Source organism: Syzygium oleosum, unplaced genomic scaffold, assembly GCF_021117445.2.
Source record: "Syzygium oleosum isolate NSW1041296 unplaced genomic scaffold, Sole_v2.1 Sole_v2.65, whole genome shotgun sequence".
Classification (NCBI taxonomy): domain Eukaryota; kingdom Viridiplantae; phylum Streptophyta; class Magnoliopsida; order Myrtales; family Myrtaceae; genus Syzygium; species Syzygium oleosum.
In genome coordinates, this window is record NW_026607549.1 from 493,540 (window position 1) to 520,388 (window position 26,849).

Consider the following 26,849-nt stretch of genomic DNA (forward strand, 5'->3'; position numbering starts at 1 on the left):
ACTTTCTAGCAAAAAAAAAAATTTACTATGTACACTATCAGCAATAGGTTGGCAGGTTCTGCGAGTAACTCGTTCATGAAGTAGAGGCACTCGTAAATATTTGCCAAGATTACTAGTAAGAGAGAACCCTCTTACAGTGCTGATATGAAGCATTTGTTGTCGAAGGACATTCTTAGAGAAAAAAATTTAGATTTAGCAGCATTTACCTTCTGATCAGAGGTATCGCAGAAGGATTGGAGACAATATATAATAAGCCGCATCTGATTAGAAGAAGCTTCAGCAAATAAGAGGTCACGTACAAACATTAAGCGAGAGATTAGATGACTCTGTCGACGAGTTTGAAACGGCTTCCAATCACCCTTCTCAACCAGATTCAACAGCATAGCAACTTGGGCCAATTTTCCTCGGAAAAGCAAACGTTGGTTGCGCTTTAGATGTGTGTTGACCATGCAAGTTGGAGCTCGGAATATCCAAAGTCAGAGCATTTTCCTCGCCTCATTACGATTCTCCGATGACAGAGAGCAGCTTCATCACTCGATGCACGGCCTCGTTACTTCCTGTCGGGCGAGCGGTGCACTAGCTAAGTAAAGAGCGGATAACTGCCGATCGCATATAAGCATCCAAGCATCCGAGCAATGGGTTTCTGATTGAACGGAGAAGTATTGAGCTTGCGGATTTTCGCGAATTCGACCGGATGGATAGTCATGGTGAAAAGTCATGTCATCTTCCTCATTGAATCTCTAATCGTCATGATTCTCGAGCCGCTCAAAAACTTATGACTAGATAAATATGAATGCATCCATCGATCTTGGAAGATCATAATTTTTCTTGATAGTGACCTGGCCAACCAATTAGGCCAATTGGTAATTCAGCAAAGCTTATGTTTTTTTGTCAAAATTTGGTCAAACCTCGGTAAAAATGACTCCATTACATTAGCCTGAAGTTACATAGTAATATACACTGAAGAAGGGAGCACGACAATGTTGCCACTAGTGGCAGAAGAAACCATTCATACCTATACAGAATCTTCGATTGACCAAATAGCCTAAGCTGCTTGTGTCGATGTCTCGAGTTGACCGCCGGGGTCTTCGATTTAAGTGGCGGGGTCGCGAGGCTGGCTTGGGGTCCCCAGTCTAGGTTGTTGAGGTTACGAGCCCGACCTGGGGGTCGGTTCTATGTGACGTGGCCAAGCATAGGATTCGCAATGTCTCTCTCACAAAACCTTGTAAACAATCTCAATCAAGGCAGAGAGAAGCGAATATCCACCGAGCTGGCCCTCAAGGTCCTCGGTGGTAGCTAGCGACGCTGCAATAGCAAGAAGCAGCAGGCTCGGTTGTTCCATGAATTTGATGGTAACGTAGTATAATCACCGTGGTAGTAAATTTCAATATCAAGTGTTGCTTTATACTTAAAATTCGATTTTTTTAGGTTTATAAATCATATTTCATGAGTAACCCAATTCCAAGTTTAGATGTCATACCAACATGAAATATCTAAAAAAAATGAATTCCCAAATTTTTTTAGGTAATCTAATTCGACATCCAACCAAATAAAACCTAAGTGGAATTCTCTTGCTGTGTCGTAAGTGGATCTCTCTACTTCTCAGGGCTTTTCCTTGCATTGCCATTTTCTTCTCGGGCCATAAAATTTTGCTTAACTTTGTCGGGCCCAACTCTTTTATCGAAGCTAGCCTGCTGTTAAAAAAAAATGAAATTTTTGCACCATTCCTAATAATTTTTTTTAAGGTTGAGTTTATTTCACTGAAAATAAACAATTTTAAAAAAAAAAAATTTCAATAAATAATCGCTTGTATTGAATTTAAATCTAATCCACTTGTCAATGATGTTGAGTAAGTTCACAGAACTACGATACGAACATGACTAGCATAAATCCTAATTTGCTAATTTCAGGTCAATTATATGTAGTGAATTTCGTCATCAAGAATCGCTACTTTACAAGTGATTGGCGATAACCTCTACTTTTCAATCAATTATATACATAAAAAAGAAGAAATAAGTGCACTATAAGTCTTATAAATTGCACTACTTGCAAAAAATGTAATTGAGTATTAAAACTTGTCAAATTTGTTCAATGTAATCTATAAACTTTAACCTAATGTTCAATATGATCCCTTAACTTTTAATTTATTCAATGTGATTCTTATACTTTTGACACATGTTAAATGCAATCCATGAACTATATAAAATCGTTCAATGTAATCCCTGAACTTGATTTGATGGAATGACTACATTAAGCAATTTTCGTATAGTTCGGGGATTGAATTGAAGACGCACCAAAAGTCTAAGGACCACATTGTACATTGGACCAAAGTTCAAGAATTTTTTTTGTCATTTTCCTATTTCAATCAATTGTACATAAAAGAAAAAGTAAAATAGAAAATTTCTAAATATTTTGCGCAATATTTGTCTCTTTTTTATTTTCGTTTTTATTAATGGGGCCCCCAAAGAGTCAAATTAGCTAGGGTTTTCTCTCGCTCTCCAAAAGCCTCTCCCACCACAATATAAAAGCCTCGCCTCATCCCTTTCTTCGCCGGCCGCGAACAGGAAACCCTAGCCTCCCCCCCTAAGAAGAGCGAAAAAACCCTCAAGCAGAGATCTCCAAGAAGGCCGAAGATGGTGAAGTTCCTCAAGCCCGGGAAGGCCGTGATCGTGCTCCAGGGCCGCTACGCCGGCCGGAAGGCCGTCATCATCCGCAACTTCGACGACGGCACCCGGGACCGCCCGTACGGCCACTGCCTCGTCGCCGGGATCAAGAAGTACCCCAGCAAGGTCATCAAGAAGGACTCGGCCAAGAAGACCGCCAAGAAGTCCCGGGTCAAGACCTTCGTCAAGCTCGTCAACTACCGGCACCTCATGCCCACCCGCTACACCCTCGACGTCGACCTCAAGGACGTCGTCACCCCGGACGTCCTCCAGAGCAAGGACAAGAAGGTCACCGCCGCCAAGGAGACCAAGAAGAGGCTCGAGGATAGGTTCAAGACGGGGAAGAACAGGTGGTTCTTCACCAAGCTCAGGTTCTGATCTTCGGTCCCGTTTGAGGAATTGGGTGTCTGTGTTAGGTTGTTTTTGATGTATGGATTGAGTGAAAATGGTGGACCATCTGGATTTGATTGTAGTGGTTTATTTTGGAGCTTGATCATCTCTTTCAAATTTTGATATCTGTTACTATTACCGTTCTGGGTTTTGGATCTGCTTCTGATTTGGACGGAATATTTCCTGCGTTGAGTGCTTGGGATTAGGTGAAAAGAGTGCACCTGATGCGTGCATTTGCTGGTGCATTCTACAGTTAGATCGTGTGCCATTGAATTGAGCTTGTCACGGTTTGTTAGGTGGACTACTTTCGAAGCTTCCGGCATTTGCTGTGCTGGTACTGGGATTACTTTTGCGATTTTAGCTGTTCATGTTCCGATGATCGGGCGCGAGCAAGTTGATGAGATGTGCCTAATTTTGTTGGCTGTGATCGAATTCAGTACTTCTAAGGATAGTTTCCGAATGCAGGTGGTGAATAGCGAATTGGGGAGAGTTGTTTGTTTCTTGCCCTTGACTCTGAATTATTCTTGTAACTAGTTGACCATAGGAATTGCAGAGTTTGAAGTTCGATTCTAGAGAGAGCGTGCTTTGAACCCGACAATTCTGAATCTTGGTTTGCGACCGTGATAGGAAGTTCAAAACCGCTTTAGCTGAAACTAATTATGTAATTGGTAGTTCTTTGGTTGGTTGCAGCGAAATTATGTTTGTGTGTCAGTCCTTAGTTATTATCAGGTCGAATTCTTCATTGCTATGATTGTCGTTCTAATCAGGATATTGCTGCTGCATCAAGTATTGCAATTGATTGCTAAAATCCATCATGGCTGTAGCCTCGCAGTTTTTTGCATGTTCACGTTATTAATCATCAGGATTAGTTCATATCATAACGATTTTGTATTGGGCTTCAGTGTTTGGTAGGCGCAGTTTTGGATCCTTATCTGCTGGTTTGGAACTTGAAAACAGAATTGTTGGTGTCTCTTCAAGTGACTAATCCAATTTTGTGGTTGTTTACGCATCCCTTTATGTGTGCTGTCATGCTATCTCAAGGCGTATATACAAATTTACAAATGGGTTTCTCTTATATATAACACGATCTCGAGACATTTCCTCTTTCTGTCTGTCCATCTGAGGGTCTCTCCCTCCATCCCCGGTGTGTGCTCTTACAATCTTACAATAATGACAACGATGACAATCCAGGCTTTATCATCCCTTTGAGCAGAGTCGATTTGGTACCTGATTATGTAAAGTATGTTGGGATGAAACTCCATTGCAGGTTCATTATCAGTTTGCTTTATCTCACGAGTAGCAAAACCCTGTAGCATTATGGTCAAGTTCACCAGGAAGATAGGTTTAGTCTCTCATATCCTAAAAGTGCAAGTGGCATTTCTCAACGAATCAAATTGCTCGGGCAAGTTTTGATTGATCTTTTCACCACGTCTATCTTAAATTTCCATTTCTCTTGCTCGGGCATTGCGAGATGGAGAAGAACTGTTAGCGTCTTTTGCCAGTATTGAAGTTCGCCCTCAGGATTTCATTTTGCAAGTTCAGAACTTCAAAAATGTCTATCATTCGAGAGATCACGGAGATGATGGGTATGAAATCGCACTGATCCATGCACTATCTTAAATCGATAGGAGACGATCTGTAGAGTTTCTGTTTAGTAGAGCAACAAACTTGTCTTACTTGGACTTAGTAGTCATATAATCATCCTCAACCTCTCTTCGTACCAGCCCTTCTATTTCAACACTTGCACTATACCGGCTTTTATTATGGGACATCTACGAATCAAAATTTATAGCAGGCTGAGCATAAAGGATGAATCTCTGGACTAAATGCTTTCCTCCTTAAGCAATGTTCGAATCATCTTCATCTTTTCAAATTCCAAGTAACTCTCTAGATAGGTCAACCTGTGACTCTAGGCTCATGGTTCTCATCCAGAAAGATATTCATTAGCTCTTCTCGTTCCGACTTATTTTTTGCACAGTTGCGAACTTATTATCTTACCGCGATTAGGTTGGAAAATTCTCTGGAAGCAAACCAAATGAAACCATAGAACGGAAACAAATCACATCTGGATATCCACAATCCGACATATTGTAATTTGTATCTGGAATGCATGATGTACGAGGCACAGCCGCAAAACGAAAAAGAAATGTCTCTAGACACATTTTTCAGCAAAAACTGATACTGCAGAAAGGAGAATTATATTCTACTTGCTTCAACTCTATTTGCTCTTCATATATAATTGCCACCAAACCGATGTAGCGTCAAAATCGGCCCGGTTCAGTTAATTAACGAAATTTTTTAAAGGTCTTCCACGGTTGAACGTAATAAAGAAACATAGGATTTGGTTGGATTCCTTTCCGTTTAACAGTTTGGACTTGTTCACTCGATCCCAATTGCTGCCAGATAACACAACTAACCAAGGACCTCTCAGATTTTGTTAGATCCAAACCCCTCTTTTGAGATTCAATTCAAGCATTATTTGACTTTCCTCTCATCGTCATTGTCATCGAAGCTCTTTTAGCAATTTCTTTAGCTTCTCATCTTCCTCACCACACTTTGCCACAGACATGGATGGATCGATCTTCCGATGCTGTCAACATTAGGAATGGTCTTCATTGCCTAACGAGTCGCAGCCGGAAGGCCCTTACACTACTTTCGGCTAAATTTATGGAATCTAGGGAGGGAAAGCACAAAAAAAAAAAACAAAAAAAAAATACATGTATTTCTAATATGAACCTCTGCAGTTACATCAGATTACATAATTATCAAAATTTTGTATTAAAAAAAAACCAAACCTCATCCGAAATAATCTGACCTCCAAATCCTTTAAGCACCAATCTATGTTGATATACATTATAACTCTGTATGCTGTTATATAAGGATTATACAGTATGAAGGGCAAGAAGGAGATTAAAAGACAGGCTTACTTTAAGGATCTGGATTCTAGTCTTAGGACTCAAGGACGCAGATATATGAGCCTATAGAACATTTATCCCGTTCAAGTAAGGTGAGTCACTAGATGGTAAGATGGTTCATGTTATTTTGTGCGGCAAACGCAGGTGAACGACCAAGGTGAAGTGACATGTAACATTTAGGAAGTTCAGGATGGAAACTGAAACTTTTGAAAGGAAAGAGTTAGATCGAGACAAGAGTTAACAAATGATTAAAAGGTCATTCATGATCGCACCGAGAGATCGAAACAAAACTTTCAATTTAATCCAAGTCACGGTGCAGCGAAAGCATTCCATTCAAATATTGCTTCCTCACTTTCCTGTACTTCTCCAGCAGCAACCTGTACCTAGGAACTACATCCTCCAACAAAACTTGCTTACAGAACTCAGATTTCACTGTAAAAAACGCTGCTTCTAGTGTTTCCTTTTCCTCAGGATGTGAACCATATATGTGTTCATCTACATCAAGTACGTAATACTTGTACCTATCATTGGCTTCTTCTTCTTTGCGGTTGAAACTTTCAAGCCATCTTATCCTCCTGAACGGATCTTCCTCCTTCTGAATCGACCTCTCCAATCTCTGCAGTGTCTCCATGAAATTAGATGACTCGTTAATCTTATCAATTAGATCTCTCAAAATGGCAACCTGGCTTTGATAAAGCCATTGGTTGGTGTCCCTTGAAAAACATATTGAATTAACCAAGCAAGCTTTGCGAAACATCGTATCAGCATCACCAAGTAACATGATCATAAAGTGCAAAAGCCTGATGCAAGCTGGGTGTGGAGTCCCAGTCATTGAATCAGAAGATACATGTTGCTTCAAGTCCTGAAACCAACATTGCAAAGCAATGTGAATAAATCCCTCCCACCTGTGTCAAAGTGAAGCTGTTAATCAGATGTCAAAAATCTTCACCTACAAGTACGTTTTGAAGACCCCAATTACCATTCGCCAACAAAAAACCAAGGACTTTATGTCAACTTAAACAACTGAATGCATGTTAATTCGTCCATTGGATTATTCATCAAGTGATATGGACTGAAAAAAAACTTCAAGACCTGCCTTGTAACATAATTGAATGAGTGACAACATGCTAGGCCGACAAGGAGATATGCAGAAACTTTTCTTAGGTTAGGAGAAGAGTTTATCAGTGCAGACTGCCGGCAGTCACCCTGAAGCCGTTTAATTATAAATTGATTTTCTTTTTTGATCTCCTAATGCAGACAGATAGGACATGTTAAGAGCATAGTAATCATTTGTGAAGTGTATTTGGACAGGTCAAGTGTCCCTCTCTCCATAAATCTCAAATTATTGCATGGAGAAGGAAAATAAGATCTTTGCTGCAGATGCTTATCGCAATAGCCACTTTGAAAATTAACAACCTATTAGAAATTGATTGGGTTCGTTAGTTAATTGACAGAAGATCATGAGTAATAATATCCTAAGGCAAAACATTGATTCTTTTCTCGACACACAAGCTATCCAATTTGGTAAATTAAGTGCAAACATAGCCACACATTGCATGTCCAGAAGGACAATTTCACTGAAATTCAACACTTCATTGATGGCAAATGCAGATTTCATACCCAAGATAATCATGTAACAGAAGGAACAATAAGCTCGGACAACACAGGTTATTGCATAATAACCAATTTACAAGATTGCATTTACAGAATATCGTCACCTCTGTGAATAAAAACACCGCATACGATTTTGACTCAATTGTACCAGATACCTTTTATCAATAGTCGTAATGCTTAACACAGCATAGTATATCCTCCAGCAAAAAAATTGGTTATTTAAGTTGCCAACCCAATGTTTCATGGAAAATCTTAAAAGTAAAATTACTTACCATCGATAATGCATCTACACAATGTTATATTGTCACTATTTCAAAGATGCAAATATCTTTGCAAAAGCCGGTTTCACCATAAATCAGAAAAGAGCCATATTATCAGTAATTCATGTGTAAGCTACCCATCAAACTAGATAACAGCATCAGCAGGCTAAGACAAACAAATTGCCAACATATGGCACTTACTCCAATGTGAACTTCAAAATCATGGCAGTTTTGGTTAAATTTCAGAATGGCGTATGGAAAAGAGTATCTAAAAAATGCACACTTTACATAATAACAAAAAACATAAGAAAAAAAGGATATAAGGACTTCTTTAATCAAACAAAAAACCGTGCGAACAAGAACTTACTCAAATGGAGCCTCAACCTCAATGGCAAGTGTTAGATGCAAGGAAAGACCAGCAGAATCTTTTTGTACATCATTAGTAGTATGAGCCTCGTGGATGTAACCTCTAGGAATGTACAATATATCTCCTTCTTTTAGCAGAATTTGTGTGCATGCATTTGGTACAGTATCAACATTCAAACCTTGGGAACCATCAAGAGGGTCATATAAACGAGGTAAAAGCTTATTCCTTGGAGAGGAAATTGTCCACTGTTTTGTTCCCATAAGTTGACACACAAGCACACAATGGTCATCGTAGTGCCGCGCCAAACCCTGAGAATTGCGTGGTGTCAAGTAAAGATTGGCACCTACAGACGGTTGACCAAACAAAGATGCTAAGCCTTCAGTGATAGCAGCGATGGACTTAAAGCGGAACTCCATACCACGCATGGCCACTGTATAACCATCTTTGTACGCTTCATCACATCTGAATACATCATCAAAGCTAAAAACATGAGGAGACTGGGTGCAAGAACTCAAGCTCTCGGGGAAAAGATGTTTCTCAGTGTTGGAGAGTCTCTCTGCTTTTAGTATCCTTATATCCTGCTGGTAGATTATGGGCATACCCAAGCTATCTCTCTCATTTTTTAGGAAATTGAAGATGTCTAACTCATCAGAAGCAATCGGTGGGCAGGAGACCGCACAATGGGGAACAGAAGAGAGAATATGGGGAACAACATCTTTAGGATTAATGGAATTCAAAAAAGAGTTAAATATATCTCCCTCATCCACAGCCCTTGAGGTCCTGCTTATGAGAAAAGGCGATACTTCCCAATAGCCCGCGATAAAATCTTTGAAACTAGACTGAGGTAACCCAAAAATCGTCCTTTTGATTTGATCAATTGGCAGAAAAGTGGTACATTGGACTCCGATAGAAAGTCTGAAAATGCTCTCTGCCAGATCGTTAACCCTCATATTGCTTAACAAGTCTTTTTGCTGGCTACACACCAAAGAGTTGTACATTCGAGAATGCAGTTTAGTCCACAGCTCTTTCAAAAGGAACAAGAAACTTTCAGAGAGCTCTGATGGAACTCTTTCCAATTGCGTGATATTGCAGGAGTTAACAAGTACAGTAACAGCGTCGAGAAGTGAAACAGGAAGTTCATGTTCCTTTGCAGCTGTGATGTGACTCCTATTGAATCCATTGTCCCCTGGGAATAACGCGACAGAATCCACAAAATATTTGGCCACCTGAAGATAGCAAACCCTAGTGGATATGATGAGTCAAACTGATGATAGATAAGGACATCGGCAATTAAATGTGTATTAAGTTAGAATAAGCCTACATTAGCTATTTAATTCAAACAAGAAACTAAACCACGCCATGTAAGAAGTACAATTCTCAGCCATATTCAACTAAACAGCTAAAGTAATAACCACAGCATCGAAACTTCTTCCCAGCTTTGCCCATATTATATCTACAAGTACTTGAGTCAACCACCAGAGTCCCTTCATATATTCAAGTGATAGGTTGTAAGAACAACAAACAAGATGGGAGATTGGAGTTTGCTGGATGGATATATAACATAAGTGTGTCCCCCAATAAGCCCATGCACAGATCATTTAAACCAGTTCATAAACAATTGACTCACAAAACAAGGAGCTTAGCATAACATGCTCACATATGCAAAGAATAAGCCACTTGCAGGCAAATGTGCATAAACAGCTACAGCTTGATGAAAGAGCGTCCTAAGTCTCAAACCTCAAGCCACCAAGGAAGGAAGAAAACACGTACATTGAGAAGTAAATGTAAGTCTACATCCAACGACTTGTCAACAATAGACTATATGTAAAAAACTGGCATGCCTTTCTCATCCTACATCCCTCTGAATCAAAGAAAAGACACCAATATATCAACATGCATATAAACCATCAATAGATTTCATACATCATAACTTCCCATTAAATGTACTTAAAAATCCATTTCAAAAAAGCATCCAATGAGTCTGACAAAAAGCCTAGGTCATGATAGTATTGACAAATGTTTTATTTGCTCAATACTATAAAGAAGAGAAAGTTAGCAGTAGTCAACATCTGAAGCTTGATCAGAGGATAGATAATAGTGTACCTATGCAGCTCAACCAGTGAAAGCTTGCCCCAATGAACCATTTTAAACAAGGATAAAGAGATCTTACTCATTTATCTCATGCATAAGCAGACTACCCTATATGTAGAATAAAGCAACAAGAAAATTGTCCTGTTCTATTAATTCTATCACATCGGTTATTACAACCATATTCAGTCAATGCATCTTAAAATACAAAGAGACGTAGCATAGAAACGATTGTTGAGTTAGTACATCATCCTAAATTTGATGCACCAAGGCCTCCATTATGATTAAGCTCTATGGATTACATTTTCTTTGTTTTGCAGCTGTCAAGTCATGAATGAACAACTACCATATCCAAGACATGCAATGATAGCCAAAAACAATGAAATGATGCTGTATGACCTAGGAGCATTGATCACCATAATAAAGTTTATCTAATGTCTGGTCGAAAAAATTCCGAAAGCCCTAAATCAATACAAGCGTCTTGTGAGACATTCATGTTCTAAATGAAGCAAAACCAAAAAAAAAAAATCTTGAATGGAAAAACCCATAAAAACCACTCAAAATCCACATTTCCTCCACAAACAAATGATTAGTTGGAAAGCCTAACGGAATAATCATGCTCCTTAACAAACATACAAATAAAAAGGTAGAACAAAGGAGAGTAGTAGAAGAGGTACACTCACATGAGAGTCTCCAAAGCAGAATGCTCAAGAAGCCTCTGCCGCCCAACCAAACTAGTGGACAAATCCGAAACGGCACAGCATGCACTCAACTGGACTCTCCTATTTGAACTCCTCAGACCCAATATCAGGCTTTTCAAAATTTCTGCATCCGAAGCGATTTGTTGGTTTATTTCGAACAAACAGAGTGAGGCCATTCCTACAACCTTAGCACAGAGACAGGCGATATCTGGCTTGCTGTCAAGCATATCAACCGGAGCAAACATTAAGCATATATATCCATATAACTGACAAAAAAGATGTAAACTCCGCAGAGTGATATCGTGCGTTTGAGCGAGAGAGCTCACTTGGATTTGAGCAGAACAGGCAGCACGGAGAAAAGGGCAGTGAGGGGTATCTTCCGAAAGCTCGCAACTGGGTCGTCCAATTTCGAGAGAAAGGAGAGGACTTTCCGCAAGCATCGCTTGACTAACGACGAGGAAGGAAGTGGGTCGGAGCGGCCTCCCGTGTTGATCTCGGAGACCGAAGCTAGAAGCAGACATAGAGCAGTGTCTGCATCCGCCGGTTCGAGAGGAGAGGAGGAGCGAGATAATTCGGAGTCCCTTCTCCTTCTCTTCCTCTTCCTTTGCTGGGTCTCCTCCATAGTGTCGTCTCTGCACTGATAGGGAAGCTCCTTCGAGCTCAGGGACTTCCTCCTTTCGCCTGCACGATCTCGTCCCCCGTGGAACTTCCCGTCCCCCGTAACCCCACCAAAATTCTTAAGAAGGCACGAAATGAGATCATTTTGCCTCCGACAGCATCGTTAGTGGCATTTTCGTTTAGGCTTCGTTTGAAAACTGGCCAAATAGTAACCGATCATATTCTTTTATTTTCATAATTAATTTTGAAATAAAAATTCATTTGATAAATTTTTTATTTCCGGATACAAATTTGTTCTCAAAATCAGTTTTGGAACATAATCAAGAAGCAACAAAAAGTTGTTTCTTGATTCTGAGAACAAGAATCAGAAATGAAAAGGAATTTTTTTTTCTTCTTCTTGGTTTTCTTCCTGGCCTGTGGTCGGTCGCCGGCCACCGGCGATCGACCACAAGCCAGGGTCGGCAAGGGCGAGGGCTGGACCCAGATCTGACGAGAGCAGCTCGCGGCCTGAACGAGGGTCGCCCTCACCAGATCCGGCGAGGGCGGCTCTCGCCCAGGCCACTAGCCGCCCTCGCCCAAGCGACAAGGGCTACGACGCCCTCGTTGGCCCTGGCTTGTGGCCGGTCGCCGGGGCCATGGCTAAGGAAAGGGAAGAAAAAGAAAAGAAATATTAAAAAATTCAAAATATTATTAATAAAAAGAAATTTTGTGCAATTACCAAACGCATTTCTGTTCTTTTTCTATTCCAAGAATAAAATTTTTTGGCAATTACCAAACGTCTTCAAATGCTTAGAAATTATTTCCGGGAATGGAATAAAAAAGAATTATTTCTGAGCGGAAATTGTTTCCGGGAACAAAATGGTTACCAACACACCCTTAGAAACATTTCTTTGTTTTCCTTCTCTTCTTTCTCGACCGAGTAGAACCGTTAAATGGATGGATTGGGTCAGATTTTGGTCGGGTCATAAATGGTCCGATCTAAATTGACCCATTAACTCATTTATAACTCATTTATTCGTAATGTAAATTTCTTGACTCATACCTAATCCGATCCATACCGACCCAACCCAACCCATATTGCTAAAATACTTCTATATTTTAACTGAATTTAGGAAAACTTGTTTCTTATGATTTTTTAAAAAAAATATATTGTTAAAACATTTATATGCAATACAATTCTGGTTTTTAAAAAATAGACGTTTGTTATGAAATACATGAATGAATATTCATTATATTCAATGTACCTATTATGGCACATTCGTAACCTACATACATGAATGAATATTCAATGTACCTATTATGGCACATTCGTAACCTACATTCTACGTATGAATGCCCATCTCCCTATTCAATGTATATATTCAATACATTGACATTAATGATATGTGCATTCTTGTTTCCTTATAAATAGGAGCTTATTTTTTATCATTGGGTAAGAAATCAGATCAGAAGAAGAGAATGAAAGAGGAAAATATACGGTGAAAATAAAATTTCTCCTCTGACTTTCTCTACCATCTTTGGTGTTTATCTACTTTCTCTACTTAATCTCTCTCTATTCTCTCTATTATATTCTTGCAGCGCAATATTTTACAGCACGTTATCAACACGAAGATCTACCAATTGAGTAAATAATTTTTGCAAGTTGTCAACATAAATGCAAATGGAAAATACCGAGAAAAAGGAAGATGTTTGTTTGCTTGATAGTGCATCAACGCATACCATATTTCGTAGTAGACACTTTTTCTCGAGTATGACATTGCGTAAGACACATGTCCATACAATATCTGGTCCTATTCCGATTATTGATGGTTTCGGGAATGCCACAATTGTTTTGCCAAAAGGCACCATCCTGCATATTGATAATGCATTTCTAAGCAGTAGATCAAAAACGAATTTGCTTAGCTTCAAAGATGTACGCCGTAATGGGTACCATGTTGAGACTATTTATGAGCAAAATAAAGAATATATTGGCATTACCTCTTATAAGATGGGCCTGAAGACCATCCATGAGAAGCTAGAAGCTTCTTCTATGGGTTTATATTGTGTCATGATTAAGGCCGTTGAAACCTACTCCACCATATCCTGGAGATTGGTAAACCCTGATCAGTTTGGATTATGGCATGATTGCCTTGGTCACCCTGGCGCTTCAATAATGCGTAGAATAATTCAAAATACAAAAGGGCACCCTTTAAAGGATACAAAGGTATTATTGTCCAAAGATTATAATTGTGAAGCTTGTTCACAAGGAAAACTCATTATCAAACCTTCTATAACAAAGGTTGATCTTGAACCCCCTTTATTCCTGCAAAGAATTCAGGGTGATATTTGTGGACCAATACAACCACCAAGTGGACCGTTTCGATATTTTATGGTACTAGTGGACGCATCCTGTAGATGGTTCCATGTTTGTTTATTATCTACGCGCAATGTCACCTTTGCACGTTTACTTGCGCAGATTATAAAGCTCCGGGCACAATTCCCTGATTATCCAATTAAAAGCATAAGGATGGATAATGCTGGTGAATTTACATCAAAGAGTTTTCATACGTATTGTACTTCACTCGGAATCGAGGTCGAGCACCCGGTCGCATATGTTCATACTCAAAATGGATTGGCAGAATCATTGATTAAACATATCCAAATCATTGCCCGCACTCTATTATTGAGAACGAATCTCAACGATACAGCATGGGGTCATGCAGTTTTGCATGCGGCAACCCTAATAAGATTGCGCCCCACTACTAGTCTCTTACAATCTCCCCTTCAAATGGTTCTTGGTTATGAACCTGATATTTCACATTTATGCACCTTTGGTTGTGCAGTGCAGGTGCCTGTAGCACCGCCAAAAAGAATGAAAATGGGTCCCCAACTCCGTTTGGGCATTTATGTTGGGTTTAATTCACCGTCCATCATTAGGTTTTTGGAACCAACTACTGGTGATCTTTTTACTGCCAGATTTGCAGATTGTCATTTCAATGAGACTATGTTTTCATCGATTGGGACACCTAAAACTGACATGGCTGCCAAGCAAAAACCAGTTAAGGTTTTCTCCTGGAATGAGAAAAAATTATCTCAATTAGACCCAAGAACTCCTGAGTGTGAAAACGAGGTGCAGCGCATAATCCATTTACAAGCTATAGCCAATAGACTTCCTGACGCATTTAATGATGCTACTAAGGTAACGAAGTCTCATATTCCAGCTGCAAATGCTCCAGCTAGGATAGCTGTTCCCGAAGGACAAGCTAAAATGGATCAAAATCCCCCACATTTGAAGCGTGGTAGACCGATAGGATCAAAAGACACTGTTCCTCGAAAACGAAGGGGAAAGAATCAGGAATCCGCTCCAGAAGAGCCCGGTGTTGTGCTTACTCCTAAAGAGCTTAATGCCCCTGAAGAGGCACAAACCCATGAAAAGATCACCAACCTTAGGAATACTGAGAATTCCATTACATATTGTAATGAGATTTGGGATCGGAATGAAATCATCATTGATGATGTTTTTGCATTCTCAGTTGCTCATAAAATTATGGATGATGATTGTGAGCCGCAATCTATTATTGAATGCCGTCAAAGGCAAGATTGGTCTAAGTGGGAGGAAGCAATTAAGGCTGAATTAGCTTCCCTAGCTAAACGAGAGGTTTTTGGACCCATAACTCGCATCCCCGATAATGTGAAGCCCGTTGGATATAAATGGGTATTTATCCGGAAACGAAATGAGAAAAACGAGGTTGTCAGGTATAAAGCCCGACTCGTTGCCCAAGGATTCTCCCAGAGACCTATATTCACCTGTGATGGATATGATTACATTTCGTTTTCTCATTAGTCTGGTACTCTCTGAAAGATTGGAAATGCGTCTTATGGACGTTGTGACGGCATATCTATATGGCTCATTAGACTCGGATATTTATATGAAAATTCCCGAGGGATTCAAAATGCCTGATGCATGCACTCCCCGCAACTTATTCTCAATAAAATTGCAAAGATCTTTGTGCGGGTTAAAGCAATCCGGTCGCATGTGGTATCAACGCCTAAGTGAGTACCTAATTAAGGAAAGGTACAAGAATGATCCTATCTGCCCATGCGTGTTTATTAAGAAATCAGAAACCGGATTTGCTATTGTAGCAGTTTATGTCGACGATATAAATTTAATTGGAACTCCAGAAGAGTTAGCTAAAACTGCTGAGTATTTGAAAAAGGAATTTGAAGTTAAAGATTTGGGTAAAACCAAACTTTGTCTTGGTCTAGAGCTTGAGCATAAAGCAAATGGAATAATCGTCCATCAATCAGCATACATTGAAAGATTACTTAAACGCTTCAACATGGACAATGCTCACCCATTGAGCACTCCTATGGTTGTAAGGTCTCTAGATCCTCAAAAGGATCCGTTTCGTCCTAAAGAATCTGATGAAGAGATACTTGGTCCTGAAGTACCATATCTCAATACAATTGGGACTTTGATGTACTTGGCACAATGTACGAGACCAGATATCGCTTTTGCGGTAAATTTATTGGCACGTTTTAGTTCTGAGCCAACTCGGAGACACTGGAATGGAGTTAAACATATTTTTCGTTATCTCCGAGGAATCATAGATTTGGGATTATATTATTCCAAGGATTGCACTACCTCTGGTTTAGTTGGATATGCTGATGCTGGATATAGATCTAATCCACATAAAGCTCGCTCTCAAATTGGTTATTTATTTTGTTATAATGGCACCGCCATTTCTTGGCGTTCTACGAAGCAATCGCTAGTAGCTACATCTTCCAACCACTCTGAGATTATTGCTTTATATGAAGCTGGAAGAGAGTGTGTTTGGTTAAGATCCGTTATAACACATATTCACAATTCTTGTTGCTTAACACCGGTTACAAATTCTCCCACTATAATTTATAAAGATAATGCTGCTTGTGTTGCACAAGTTAGGGGAGGATATATCAAAGGTGATAGGACGAAGCATATCTCGCCGAAATTTTTCTATACTCACAAACTCCAAGAAAGTCGACAAATTGATGTTAAGCAGATTCAATCCATAAACAATCTTGCAGATCTTTTTACCAAATCATTGCCAACGTCAACTTTTGAGAAATTAGTATATGGCATTGGTATGTGGCGAGTTCATAAGATGCAAGATTAACTAGCCCCAGCAATGGCTATATAGCTCAAATTGAGGGGGAGATATTGTGAACTATGCATTGCACTCTTTTTCCCTTTTGTCCGGTTTTTGTCCCATTGGGTTTTTCCAGCTTAAGGTTTTTAATGAGGCAATTAATGCATCCATAAAAGGGAGAGATCATAAAATTTGTGCCATGTTTTTTAATGAGGCAATTAATGCATCCGTAAAAGGGAGAGATCATAAAATTTGTGCCATGTACTCTTTTTCCCTTTTGTCCGGTTTTTGTCCCACTGGGTTTTTCCGGCTTAAGGTTTTTAATGAGGCAGTATCATTCAATGCACATTCATGAATACAATGAATATTCAAGGGGGAGTGTTATGAAATACATGAATGAATATTCATTATATTCAATGTACCTATTTTGGTACATTCGTAACCTACATACATAAATGAATATTCAATGTACCTATTAATGGCACATTCGTAACCTACATTCTACGTATGAATGCCCATCTCCCTATTCAATATATATATTCAATACATTGACATTAATGATATGTGCATCCTTGTTTCCTTATAAATAGGAGCTTACTTTTGGTCATTGGGTAAGAAATCAGATCAAAAGAAGAGAATGAAAGAGGAAAATATACACTGAAAATAAAATTTCTCCTCTGACTTTCTCTACCATCTTTGGTGTTTATCTACTTTCTCTACTTAATCTCTCTCTATTCTCTCTATTATATTCTTGCAGCGCAATATTTTACAACAACGTTCTGTTTGTTTCGCAGAAAATGTGACATTTCTAGAAAGTCATTTTCCAAGAAAATAAAAATATTTTCCGGTGTTTAGCTGAAACCTAAAAATGAATTAGGAAATATTTTTCGTCACTTTGTATGAAAAATCTGGTTTGATTTTCCTCCATGCACTCATTTTGATAAATTTTATTTTTTTTTATTTTAAAAAATATAATATTTAATTTTCTTTTAATTTTTCTTTTTTAAAAAAAAATCGAATTTTTAATTAGTTTTTCTTTTTTCTTTTCTTTTTCCTTCTTCTTCAACCAGTCTCTGGACATTGCGACGGCCAGCAACCGGCAAAGCTCGAGCTCGCTGATTTGGCGAGGCCCTCAGGCTTAGCTCAGCTAGGCCAACGCTAGATCAATGAGGCTCGAGCCTCGGCCTTGCTAGGTCAGCGAACTCGAGCCTTGCTAAGCTGGCGAGCTCATCCGTCGCCCGGGTCGAATAAGAAGGGAAAAGAAAAGAAAATTTATATATTTTTTAAAAATATATTTTAATAAGACTAAAGAGGGAGTATGTTGGAAATGGGTTGGATATGGGTTTTAAACTCAACCCATTTAGACCTATTTTCTATAGGCTTTACATTTTCAAACCCATTTAAGATAGGCCATTCAAAATTGTAGTGATCCATATATGATCCATTTAGTTTTTAAATGGGGCATATATGGGTTTAAGACCCATTTTGACCAGTCTACAACTGAGTATAGCAAAGGCTTTTTCTTAAAATTCGTATATTTTACAAAAAATGAATAATTTTAAATTATTTTTTAAAATAATTATTTACATATTTTAAAATAATTAATAAAAAATATTTTCATTGCTTACGAACATGTTAAGATATGAATGAAAAATATTCCATAGTTTATATATTAGCATTTTCGTAGATGATAAAAATATATTTATTCATTCATTTCCGCAAGCGAAATAAGCGATCATTTTTAAAAAAATATATTTTTTTTAATTATTCAATTATCGTGAAACAAATATAGCGTTAATTGTTAATATTTTTTTAGTGGCCAAAAACAAATCCCCAATGTTTTTTTTTTCTCTCAAGCTCTCCATCATCTTCTTCCTCCCCTCCTTTTTTCTGGGTATTGATTTTTCCCTCGTTTCTTTGAGCGCCACACACATGCAAGAGAGCTCCTTCTCAATCCCTCCCCATATAAGCATAGTATCTGACCGATATGCTAGGTTTACTTCACAATTTTGGAGTGGATTTCAACAAGTCATGGAAACTAAGCTACACTTTAGTACATGGAGAATTAGATCGACAAATTTACATGGAGCAAAGTCAATCCAATCCGGTCCCCTAGCCTACAATCCGGTATAAGCAATGATTTTAACAGCATCAAATACGAAGAACAAAGAAGTATTCGAACAAAGAAGGAAGGATGGCAATTATCATATTTCTCGTGTATTTGATATGATATAATTATAAACTGAATAATATAAAAATTATCATATTCGGTGTTGGAAAACTATCCGTAAAATATGGGATAAGTCCTGATAGATTTGGATAAAAACTCAAATAATCTATTTAGGCATTAGGGTTGGATAATATGCTTCGCCCTCCTTGGATATGATGCATAAATAAAAAATAAGAAGGAAAAAACAGAGGATGGATTCGTCTATTATTCTAGTGCCCTACAGTAGTAGTTGTGCTTCGTTGTTCCGTGCGCCTCTTAAGTTTGGTCGTGTGATCTCTCTCTTTGTTAAGGCTGTCGCAACTTTCAGACCATGTTAGATAGGTTTAATTGAGCAGTAATTAGGTTTTCTTATATTCATTTGGCCTTTTGCTGGTATAATCATTAAATTTGTCGCACTTGGATTCACATAAATTCATCATTCCATCCCGACCCCATTCTTGTATTCTGTGGCTGAGCGTGAAACCACAAAGCAATCTCGATCACTCTCCAATCATTTTTGGTTTGAATACCGTTTTCGTCAACAATAGTAAACTAGTATTGATGCATATATATTTTCTATTGTATAATCTTGGACAAATATCCTAGAAAAATTTCTCCTTTTTGGTATATTTGTCCACAATCCTCAGCATGTACATAATATGGTTAAATAATATTACCTCAATGGACAAAAACTCGGGTACTTTATAGTGTTATTACCTTAATGGCAGAGCATAAACATAATTTATTGGGACGAATTTCCAGGTAATCACACTAATCTTATAATTGAACTATAACTCGCACGACCGTGAGATTTCAATAAATTTAATTTTTGCCGACAAGCTTTATCATGCTTTCACTGGGTCCTTGTAATTTTTAGAGGGTTAATACCACGAAAAACCCCAAACTAGTACACATGTGACAAATTTACCCCAAACTAATTTTTTGACTACCAAAAACCTCAAACTGGTACACTTGTGATAAATTTACCCCAAACTAATTTTTTGATCACTAAAAACCCTAAACCGGTATACTTGTTACAAATTTACCCTTCATTAAATTAGATTAATACCACAAAAAATCACAAATTGATAAATCTATGACAAACAGAAGGGTAAAATCCCAAATTGGTACTCTTGTCAACTGCCACGTGTCATCTAACTTAAAAATTTAACCGTAAAAGTTAACTGAAGTTAATTGAGGGTAAATTTGTTTTAGGTGTACCAGTTTGGGGTTTTTGGTTGTCAAAAAATTAGTTTAAGATAAATTTGTCATAAGTGTACAAGTTTTGGGTTTTCTTGATTAATCCTTTTTTTAAAATACAGTGGCACGACCTCTAGAGCAGCTTTTTTATTCTTTCTTAATGGTCTCAACAAAAGAAATTGGTAAATTATGTTAATAAATGTCTCGATAGTATTTTCTGGGACAGCTTAATAAGAAATTTTCGATTGTCCAAGTGTTGATTACATATATCATAAGAAAAATCAAAGCATTGAAAATTAAATTCCGTTTATCTGTTACTTAATGAAGGCATAAACTTGCTCAACAAAATAAGAGAAATTATCGCTATGATTTTACTATAAAAACTTCCAAGAATTTTTATAAGCATTTTTAGGGGACAAGTCCCGCATCCAAGGTAGATCAATGTTGAGTAAACAAGGAAAAAACGTGGTCAGATCTGCTCTACAAAACCAATTTTTTGTCGTAACTTGCTGACAAAGGTGATCAAATTTACAATGATTAAAAAAATTACGATGAGTAAAGAAAATTACTGACACGTAATTTTGCAACCTAAAAAAAATTTATGAACAATTAGATAATCGATTAACAATAACATGAAAAAATTTAATATTAACTTAGGTTGATTAATATTTTCTGGAATATTACTAACCAAAGGACTTGAGCTCGTACTGCCATCAATGAGATCTCATGTTCTCTAAATAAAAGTTACGATACGAAAGAATATTTTATAGATAAATTACTATTGGTGAAGATAATTAGGTGTGCCATAGAAAAGTTAGAATCCATTGGGTAAGGTAAATTATATATATATTTTTGGGGAGTATTACAAACCATAAGATCCATAGAACTTAAGAGGATAAAAGGGACATCATGAACTTTGTTACGCACGTAAATCTTCAAGGTATATACTAGTAACAGTATTTTCCCTCATGCTAAGAAATGCAGAGAGTTCAAAGGCACGATCGATAGACCATTTATTTTCAATAACACATTGGTGTCACTACATTTCGTTCGAACTTCACATCGACAAGGGACTAACGAAGAGCAATATGCTATGATCTTTGAGCTTGGTCTTAGAACGTGTGTAATGATCTCCGTCGGTGTATAACACATCTATCACCTGCGAGAGATTGAGAATTGGCATGAGCACCGGTGTTGGGACTGCGGTCGGACGAAGGAACTCTTTATTGATATCCTTCCACGCATCATCTACTCGTTTTTGGAGTTCCTCCTCAGCTTCCTGCTCCAAGATGGCATTTTCTTTCATCAGCAACTCCACCAAATATGCCACGTGCCCCCTCTTTTGCTCCAACTGTATGTCGACGACATCGGTGTGATTAGGTCAATATCGTTTTCTGATTGAATGGTGGTCGATCTAATTTAATTTAGATTATTGGAGGATTATTATGTTTTTTTATTATACCTGGTGAGAAGCAATGTCATCCATGAACCTACATATGATTTGTGAAGCCTTCAAAATCTTGCAGTCACCAAGCGACCATTCAAAAGCATCTTTTGTGACCACATCGCCCATTCCTACGAATGTTGTGATCGATAGCGCTTCATAGCCTGTCGTTAATAATGCAAGGGGCATGTATTCCTCCATTGTTGGTGTGTAGCCGAGATGGAACCATTTGGCTTCGCGAAAGTACCATCTCGCTTGCTTCTTCATCTGAGAAATTAAACATAAACAAGAGGGAAAATGACTCAAATGGTCCATGAAGTTTAGCTCGATGTGCAACGTGGTCCATGAACTTATAATTTGTTTGATGTGGTCCCTCAACTGTAGTCCAATATGGAATGTGGTCCTTGGACTTTTAATTTATTTAGTATGGTCCTTGGACTTTTGATACATATTCATTCTAGTCCCTGAACTATATGAAAATATTCAATGTTATCTCTAACCTTGAATTAATGGAAGGACTATATTGAATATGTTCAAGTTCAGGGACTAAGTTAAATATGTATAAAAAAATTCAGGAACCAAATTGAACAAATTGTACATTGAGCTAAAATTCATAAACTGCATTAAACAAATTAAAAGTTTAGGGACCATTTGCACATTAGACCAAAATTGAGAGATGAGTTGTGTCATTATCCCTAAACAAGAATTTTGGGATCCTAAGAAAAAATTGCTATTGATGCATGCAAAATGTACCGATGATGCTTACGGCTTCTTTGGCATAGACGAGGCGGTACGATCTTCCTTTTGTGGCCAGTTTATTCCCGATTTCATCATAGAGATCGAGAAGCTCCTTATAATGAGCTTGTATATACTCTGGTAGTCCATCCATGGCATCGACATCCCACCTGAATTCGAGTCCTAAAAAATGACTCACTTACTACTCTACACGTACTTGGTCAAATTCAGAAATTTGAGAAACAGAAAGTGGGTTACATACTTCTCAATTGCTTTGGTGTAGAGTACAAGTTCTTCCAATGTGCCATAGACGTCATAGATATCGTCGAGAATGGAAACCAGGGCAATCACCCTGGTTAGTATATCTCTGGCCACGGCAAACTCCGGTTGGAAATATGCGCCCACCATCCAGAAGAACAACACCACAATCTTGTCTCTAGAGAATGGGAACTTCCTCACAACATCTATATCCTTCCACCACCAATGAATAAATGAATATGAGCGCTATTGAAAGTACGTTAGCTCGATGAATTTGCATAGTTTAAACTCATTTTTTCACTTGTAAAGGACTTTCAAAAGCACTGTCTAGAAGGGTAAATCCAAACCAGACAAGTAAACCTTTGGAAAACACAGCCAGAGAAAGCTGTAGCTTGGGCATTGTTAAAACATAACCTAGAAGCTAATTTTAGATTATAACTATCATGTGAAGTTAGTTGACCTTGTAATCTTGCCGATTTCCTTCTGGTGTTGCTCTTGCAGCAAGTTGAAATCTAGCTTAGCCAACGCGAGCAAGACCTCGTCATGCGAAGGCTCCTCTTGGTAGAGTGAAATATAATGCCTCGCCTTGAGTCTCGGCAGCCCCTTGCGAAGTGGCTGATTTAGGGCATGACTCGCTTGTTTCGCGAGACTAGTGCTTACTTTTGTTTCATCGATCGATTCGAGGTGAGTTATAGCAAAAGGAAGTGCTTCTTCTAGAAGAGCATCGCCATGGCACCTTAAATGGCAAGCTTCATATAGGCTCAACAATCCACGCACATCTATGATGAGTGATTCCCTGAATTTGCCTTCACTGTCCTTGAATTTGTTAAAGACCTCTATGCGACCAACCCACATGGGACAAAAGACATAATCGATTAGAAATTAGGAAAGCGATACTCCTAGTTATATTATGGGTATATTATTGGATTGGTTCACTAAGTTTAAGACTTACCCGATGAGATATTGAAACCTTGTTGTCGCAACAATCGAAACATTAGAGCAACCATGTGAAGGTCATCTCCCATAAAATCTCCATGATCGGGTTGAGAGTAACTTTTGTGGATTTGTTCTAATTGCTCATCTATTTCTCGTTCAAAATGGTAGTCAATTGCCAAACGTTGAATCTCATCAATCAAGTGAAGCATTTGTGAAGGCTTATCCACGACATCAGTCAGCATCTTCCTCTCCTTTCCTTTCAATTCCTCGACTTGTTCCTCCACTCTTCCAAGGAATTTGAACTTCTGCAAATTTATAATCCGCTATTCTTAAAAAAAAAAAAAAACTCAAAGGAAAGCGAAGTTACTGTGAAAAATAATAATCATGTTTTCTTGGTTACAAAAACATAAAAAAAAAAAATTGAAAACAAGGCAAATTGGGCATACTGAAAACTCAATACGACTAGCATATATTCTCAGAAAAGTGAATTAATGATAAAAGACCGAATCATTTCATTTTGAAACTTTCGAGGAGACGATAACATTATTCTCTAAAATTGAATAATCGATGACCAAATCATTTTATAAAGGTGGAGTAGTACAAATGATGTTTTTGAAGGAGGGACTGTTGCATACGTCGGGTGCATACAATATAGTTTAAACTCGTTAAACATGACCCTGTTTGGCGTAATCAAACTCTTGATGCAGCAGACCTAATTCAAATGATTTGTAGCTAAATGAAATGTGCTTTACGCAGCGATGCAAGAGAAAGTGTTTGGCAGCCAAAACGATATTGATCCACTTCATTCGCCAAGAGAATGAACTTCACTTCACTGGAAGAACAAAAACCACCATCTCGCTCATTCCTTTCTTCGTTGCTACCTTTTTCTTTCCAAAGATGGGTTTCTTTTTTTTCTTTTTAAGTGATGGGGTGGAGTCGTATAAGAACCTTTTTTTTTTTAACCTAGGATTCCCGAGAACAACTCCTAGATCAATTAAGGATCACACGTAGAAAATTGATAGGTTCGGATAAGGTAGTAGAATTGATAGAGAAATTCATAGACCTAGGTGGGATAGTCGAATTGATAAAGAGGATGGAGATCAAAACAAAAGCCGAATGCCCGAGAAAGCAAAGATAGAATCAAAAGTAAAATCAACCAAGTTCGTTTGTTGATACTTCTCTTGAATGGACAGTGGAATTATGGTGGAAATGATCAAGCCAACCATATAGTTCTGCTGCTAAGACTTGGTCCTAAACCAACGCAACTAGAACCATGTATCCGCATTCTCTTTCTCCCGGATGGAAAGGCTAAGTGACAAAAGTAAACGAGGAAGAAAACTTTTTTCTCGCTCAATCCCTTCATTGTTCTACCACTTCTTACTAGCAGTTCTTTCTTTACACTTGAAGACAACCCATTATTTTTCACAAACATGAAGAGTCAGAGTTCACAAATGTTGAGAGCTTTCAGGCAGAAGAACGGCTCAAAGCAGTCCAAAGCAGCCCTACTTTCACCATTATTGCCCTACGTTCACATATAGTGTAATTGGCACCTTCACAACATGTAAATATACCTTTTTCCATTTAACTGCAATTGCAAAAGTTTTCTGGTTATACATTTTTGTACATGGAACATGTATAATGGGTGACTTACATAGTGATAGAAGATGAGAGTTTCCCGATAATTAACCAATTTATCAAGCAATATTGGGATCGATGGTGCTCAACAATCTAAGAATTATGGTGCATTTGTTTCACTAAAAAATTTATGATAAAGGAAAATAAATTCTATGTAAATCGTTTTCAAGGAAGATGGTTATTTTTCATTTGTTTTGTGGTTTAGGGAAAATGATTTCCTTTTTACTAGAAGGGAAAATTGTTTTCACCCAATGTAAGCTTATTGTTTTTGGTCAATGGAAAATGTGTTTCCATAGATCAATTAATTTTCACCGTCATCCAAATACCGAAAAGTCGGAAAATAATTTTCCGGAAACAATTGTCTTTCAAACAAACGGACCTTTAGTTCATGATGCCATCACTTGTCGTGAACACAAGCACTTTTTTTAATTCTAAAATACGCAATTGCCTGAAAACAAAGGAAGAAGACAAGGGAAGAATTACTAACCATTGAGTTGGAGGGTGAAGAATATTTGAGGAAGTAATCGCCCCATATGCTCTCGTGAAATTCCGCACACCGCCGTTCGACCCCGCCGCTTCTCCCTTTACTCGGAGGAGAAGATGGAATTGCTGAAAACTGAACCAACATGTTCCCCGCCATTATTGTGCTTTGTTTGTGGATGTCGGACGGCTACGCAAATTGAAGACTGAGGAGAGGCTTTCGCTGCATTGCAGAACAACACTTGATGGGTATTTAGAGGCAGCATGTTCATAGCCACCTTGTTACTTGGATTTATTTTTTAGAGCATACCCATCACATTTTAATGAACGATGACACGAGTGAGATTATTTCGTAAGAAAAGAAGATATTCCTTATAACATTATTAATCCTAGCCATCCCGCCTTCATTCAACAACCGATATTAGTAAAATTCAGATGTAGTATATAAAGTTTTAATTTTCTATCGGAATAACTCACCAAAGCTTATTTCTTATGAGGCGATGGATTTTGTCTCTTCCATGACTAGATCTAGGGTCCTCTATCGGGGAGCTTGCATACGTTCGTTTATATTATGCGATAATTAGCTCTTTGTAACAGGCTGATTCTATTCATAAAACGTACGAAGCATATCATTTTCGACTTATACTTCTCAGTCACAGCATTCCTCTATTCTTCTAAGGGGCTTGGGATTAGATACTTCTTCTTCTTGGTGCCATAGAGTGGAAAGATGTCACGCTCCGAATCCCGGCGAGCGCACGACACCCCAAGCTCGGTCGAAATAGTGCGACGTCCTAGGACGCATCGCCGACCCAATCGATTCACTAACGATCATACATGCATGCGGAAGCGAACTATAACACCCTATCAACATTACAAATAACTCGGGGCAGCCAAGGAGACAACAGGAATAATCATCAACCAAACAACTTTCATAAACACATTGTTAACCCAAGTTCGGTACAGCTTACAAGCCCAACTTAAGGGTGACTTTCCACCAACTGCACATACAGAAGGATCGGGTTAACCTAAACTCCTCTATAGCAAGGTATCCAAAAGCGGAAAGTTCATCCCACGCCCACATCACCCCTGGTCGTCGATCCTTACGTGACGTCTAATCGTCACTCCAAACTTGAAAATGTTTAACCACGGAGGGGGTGAGATAACTCAGCAAGTAAACTCCCTAAACCTCGTTTAGGAGAATACGTTGCTTCCGGATTATCCTAAACAT

General features: G+C 38.3%; 3 protein-coding genes across 4 annotated transcripts; 1 reads left to right on the forward strand and 2 right to left on the reverse strand.

Annotated features, from left to right (window-relative positions):
- Positions 1-2,552: 2,552 nt before the first annotated feature.
- Positions 2,553-3,191, forward strand: LOC130137229 (60S ribosomal protein L27). Its single transcript, XM_056308036.1, has one exon. It carries the CDS (start codon positions 2,634-2,636, stop codon positions 3,039-3,041), a length of 408 nt encoding a protein of 135 aa, XP_056164011.1. The 5' UTR covers positions 2,553-2,633; the 3' UTR covers positions 3,042-3,191.
- Positions 3,192-6,205: 3,014 nt separating this feature from the next.
- On the reverse strand, positions 6,206-11,790 carry LOC130134438 (uncharacterized). Of its 2 annotated transcripts, none has more exons than XM_030619195.2 (4): positions 11,325-11,790; positions 10,981-11,183; positions 8,210-9,451; positions 6,206-6,873 (listed from the first exon to the last, which is right to left on the reverse strand). In XM_030619195.2, the coding sequence occupies exons 1-4, from the start codon at positions 11,517-11,519 to the stop codon at positions 6,267-6,269; spliced, it is 2,247 nt and encodes a 748-aa protein (XP_030475055.2). In that variant the 5' UTR covers positions 11,520-11,790; the 3' UTR covers positions 6,206-6,266. The 2 variants fall into 2 exon arrangements, with proteins under 2 accessions (XP_030475055.2, XP_056164012.1); XM_056308037.1 differs by having other exon boundaries at positions 10,981-11,214.
- Positions 11,791-21,067: 9,277 nt separating this feature from the next.
- Positions 21,068-25,824, reverse strand: LOC130134675 ((-)-germacrene D synthase-like). Its single transcript, XM_056308035.1, has 7 exons — positions 25,629-25,824; positions 23,523-23,811; positions 23,032-23,406; positions 22,575-22,794; positions 22,344-22,482; positions 21,596-21,844; positions 21,068-21,484 (listed from the first exon to the last, which is right to left on the reverse strand). Exons 1-7 carry the CDS (start codon positions 25,779-25,781, stop codon positions 21,191-21,193), a joined length of 1,719 nt encoding a protein of 572 aa, XP_056164010.1. The 5' UTR covers positions 25,782-25,824; the 3' UTR covers positions 21,068-21,190.
- Positions 25,825-26,849: the final 1,025 nt, after the last annotated feature.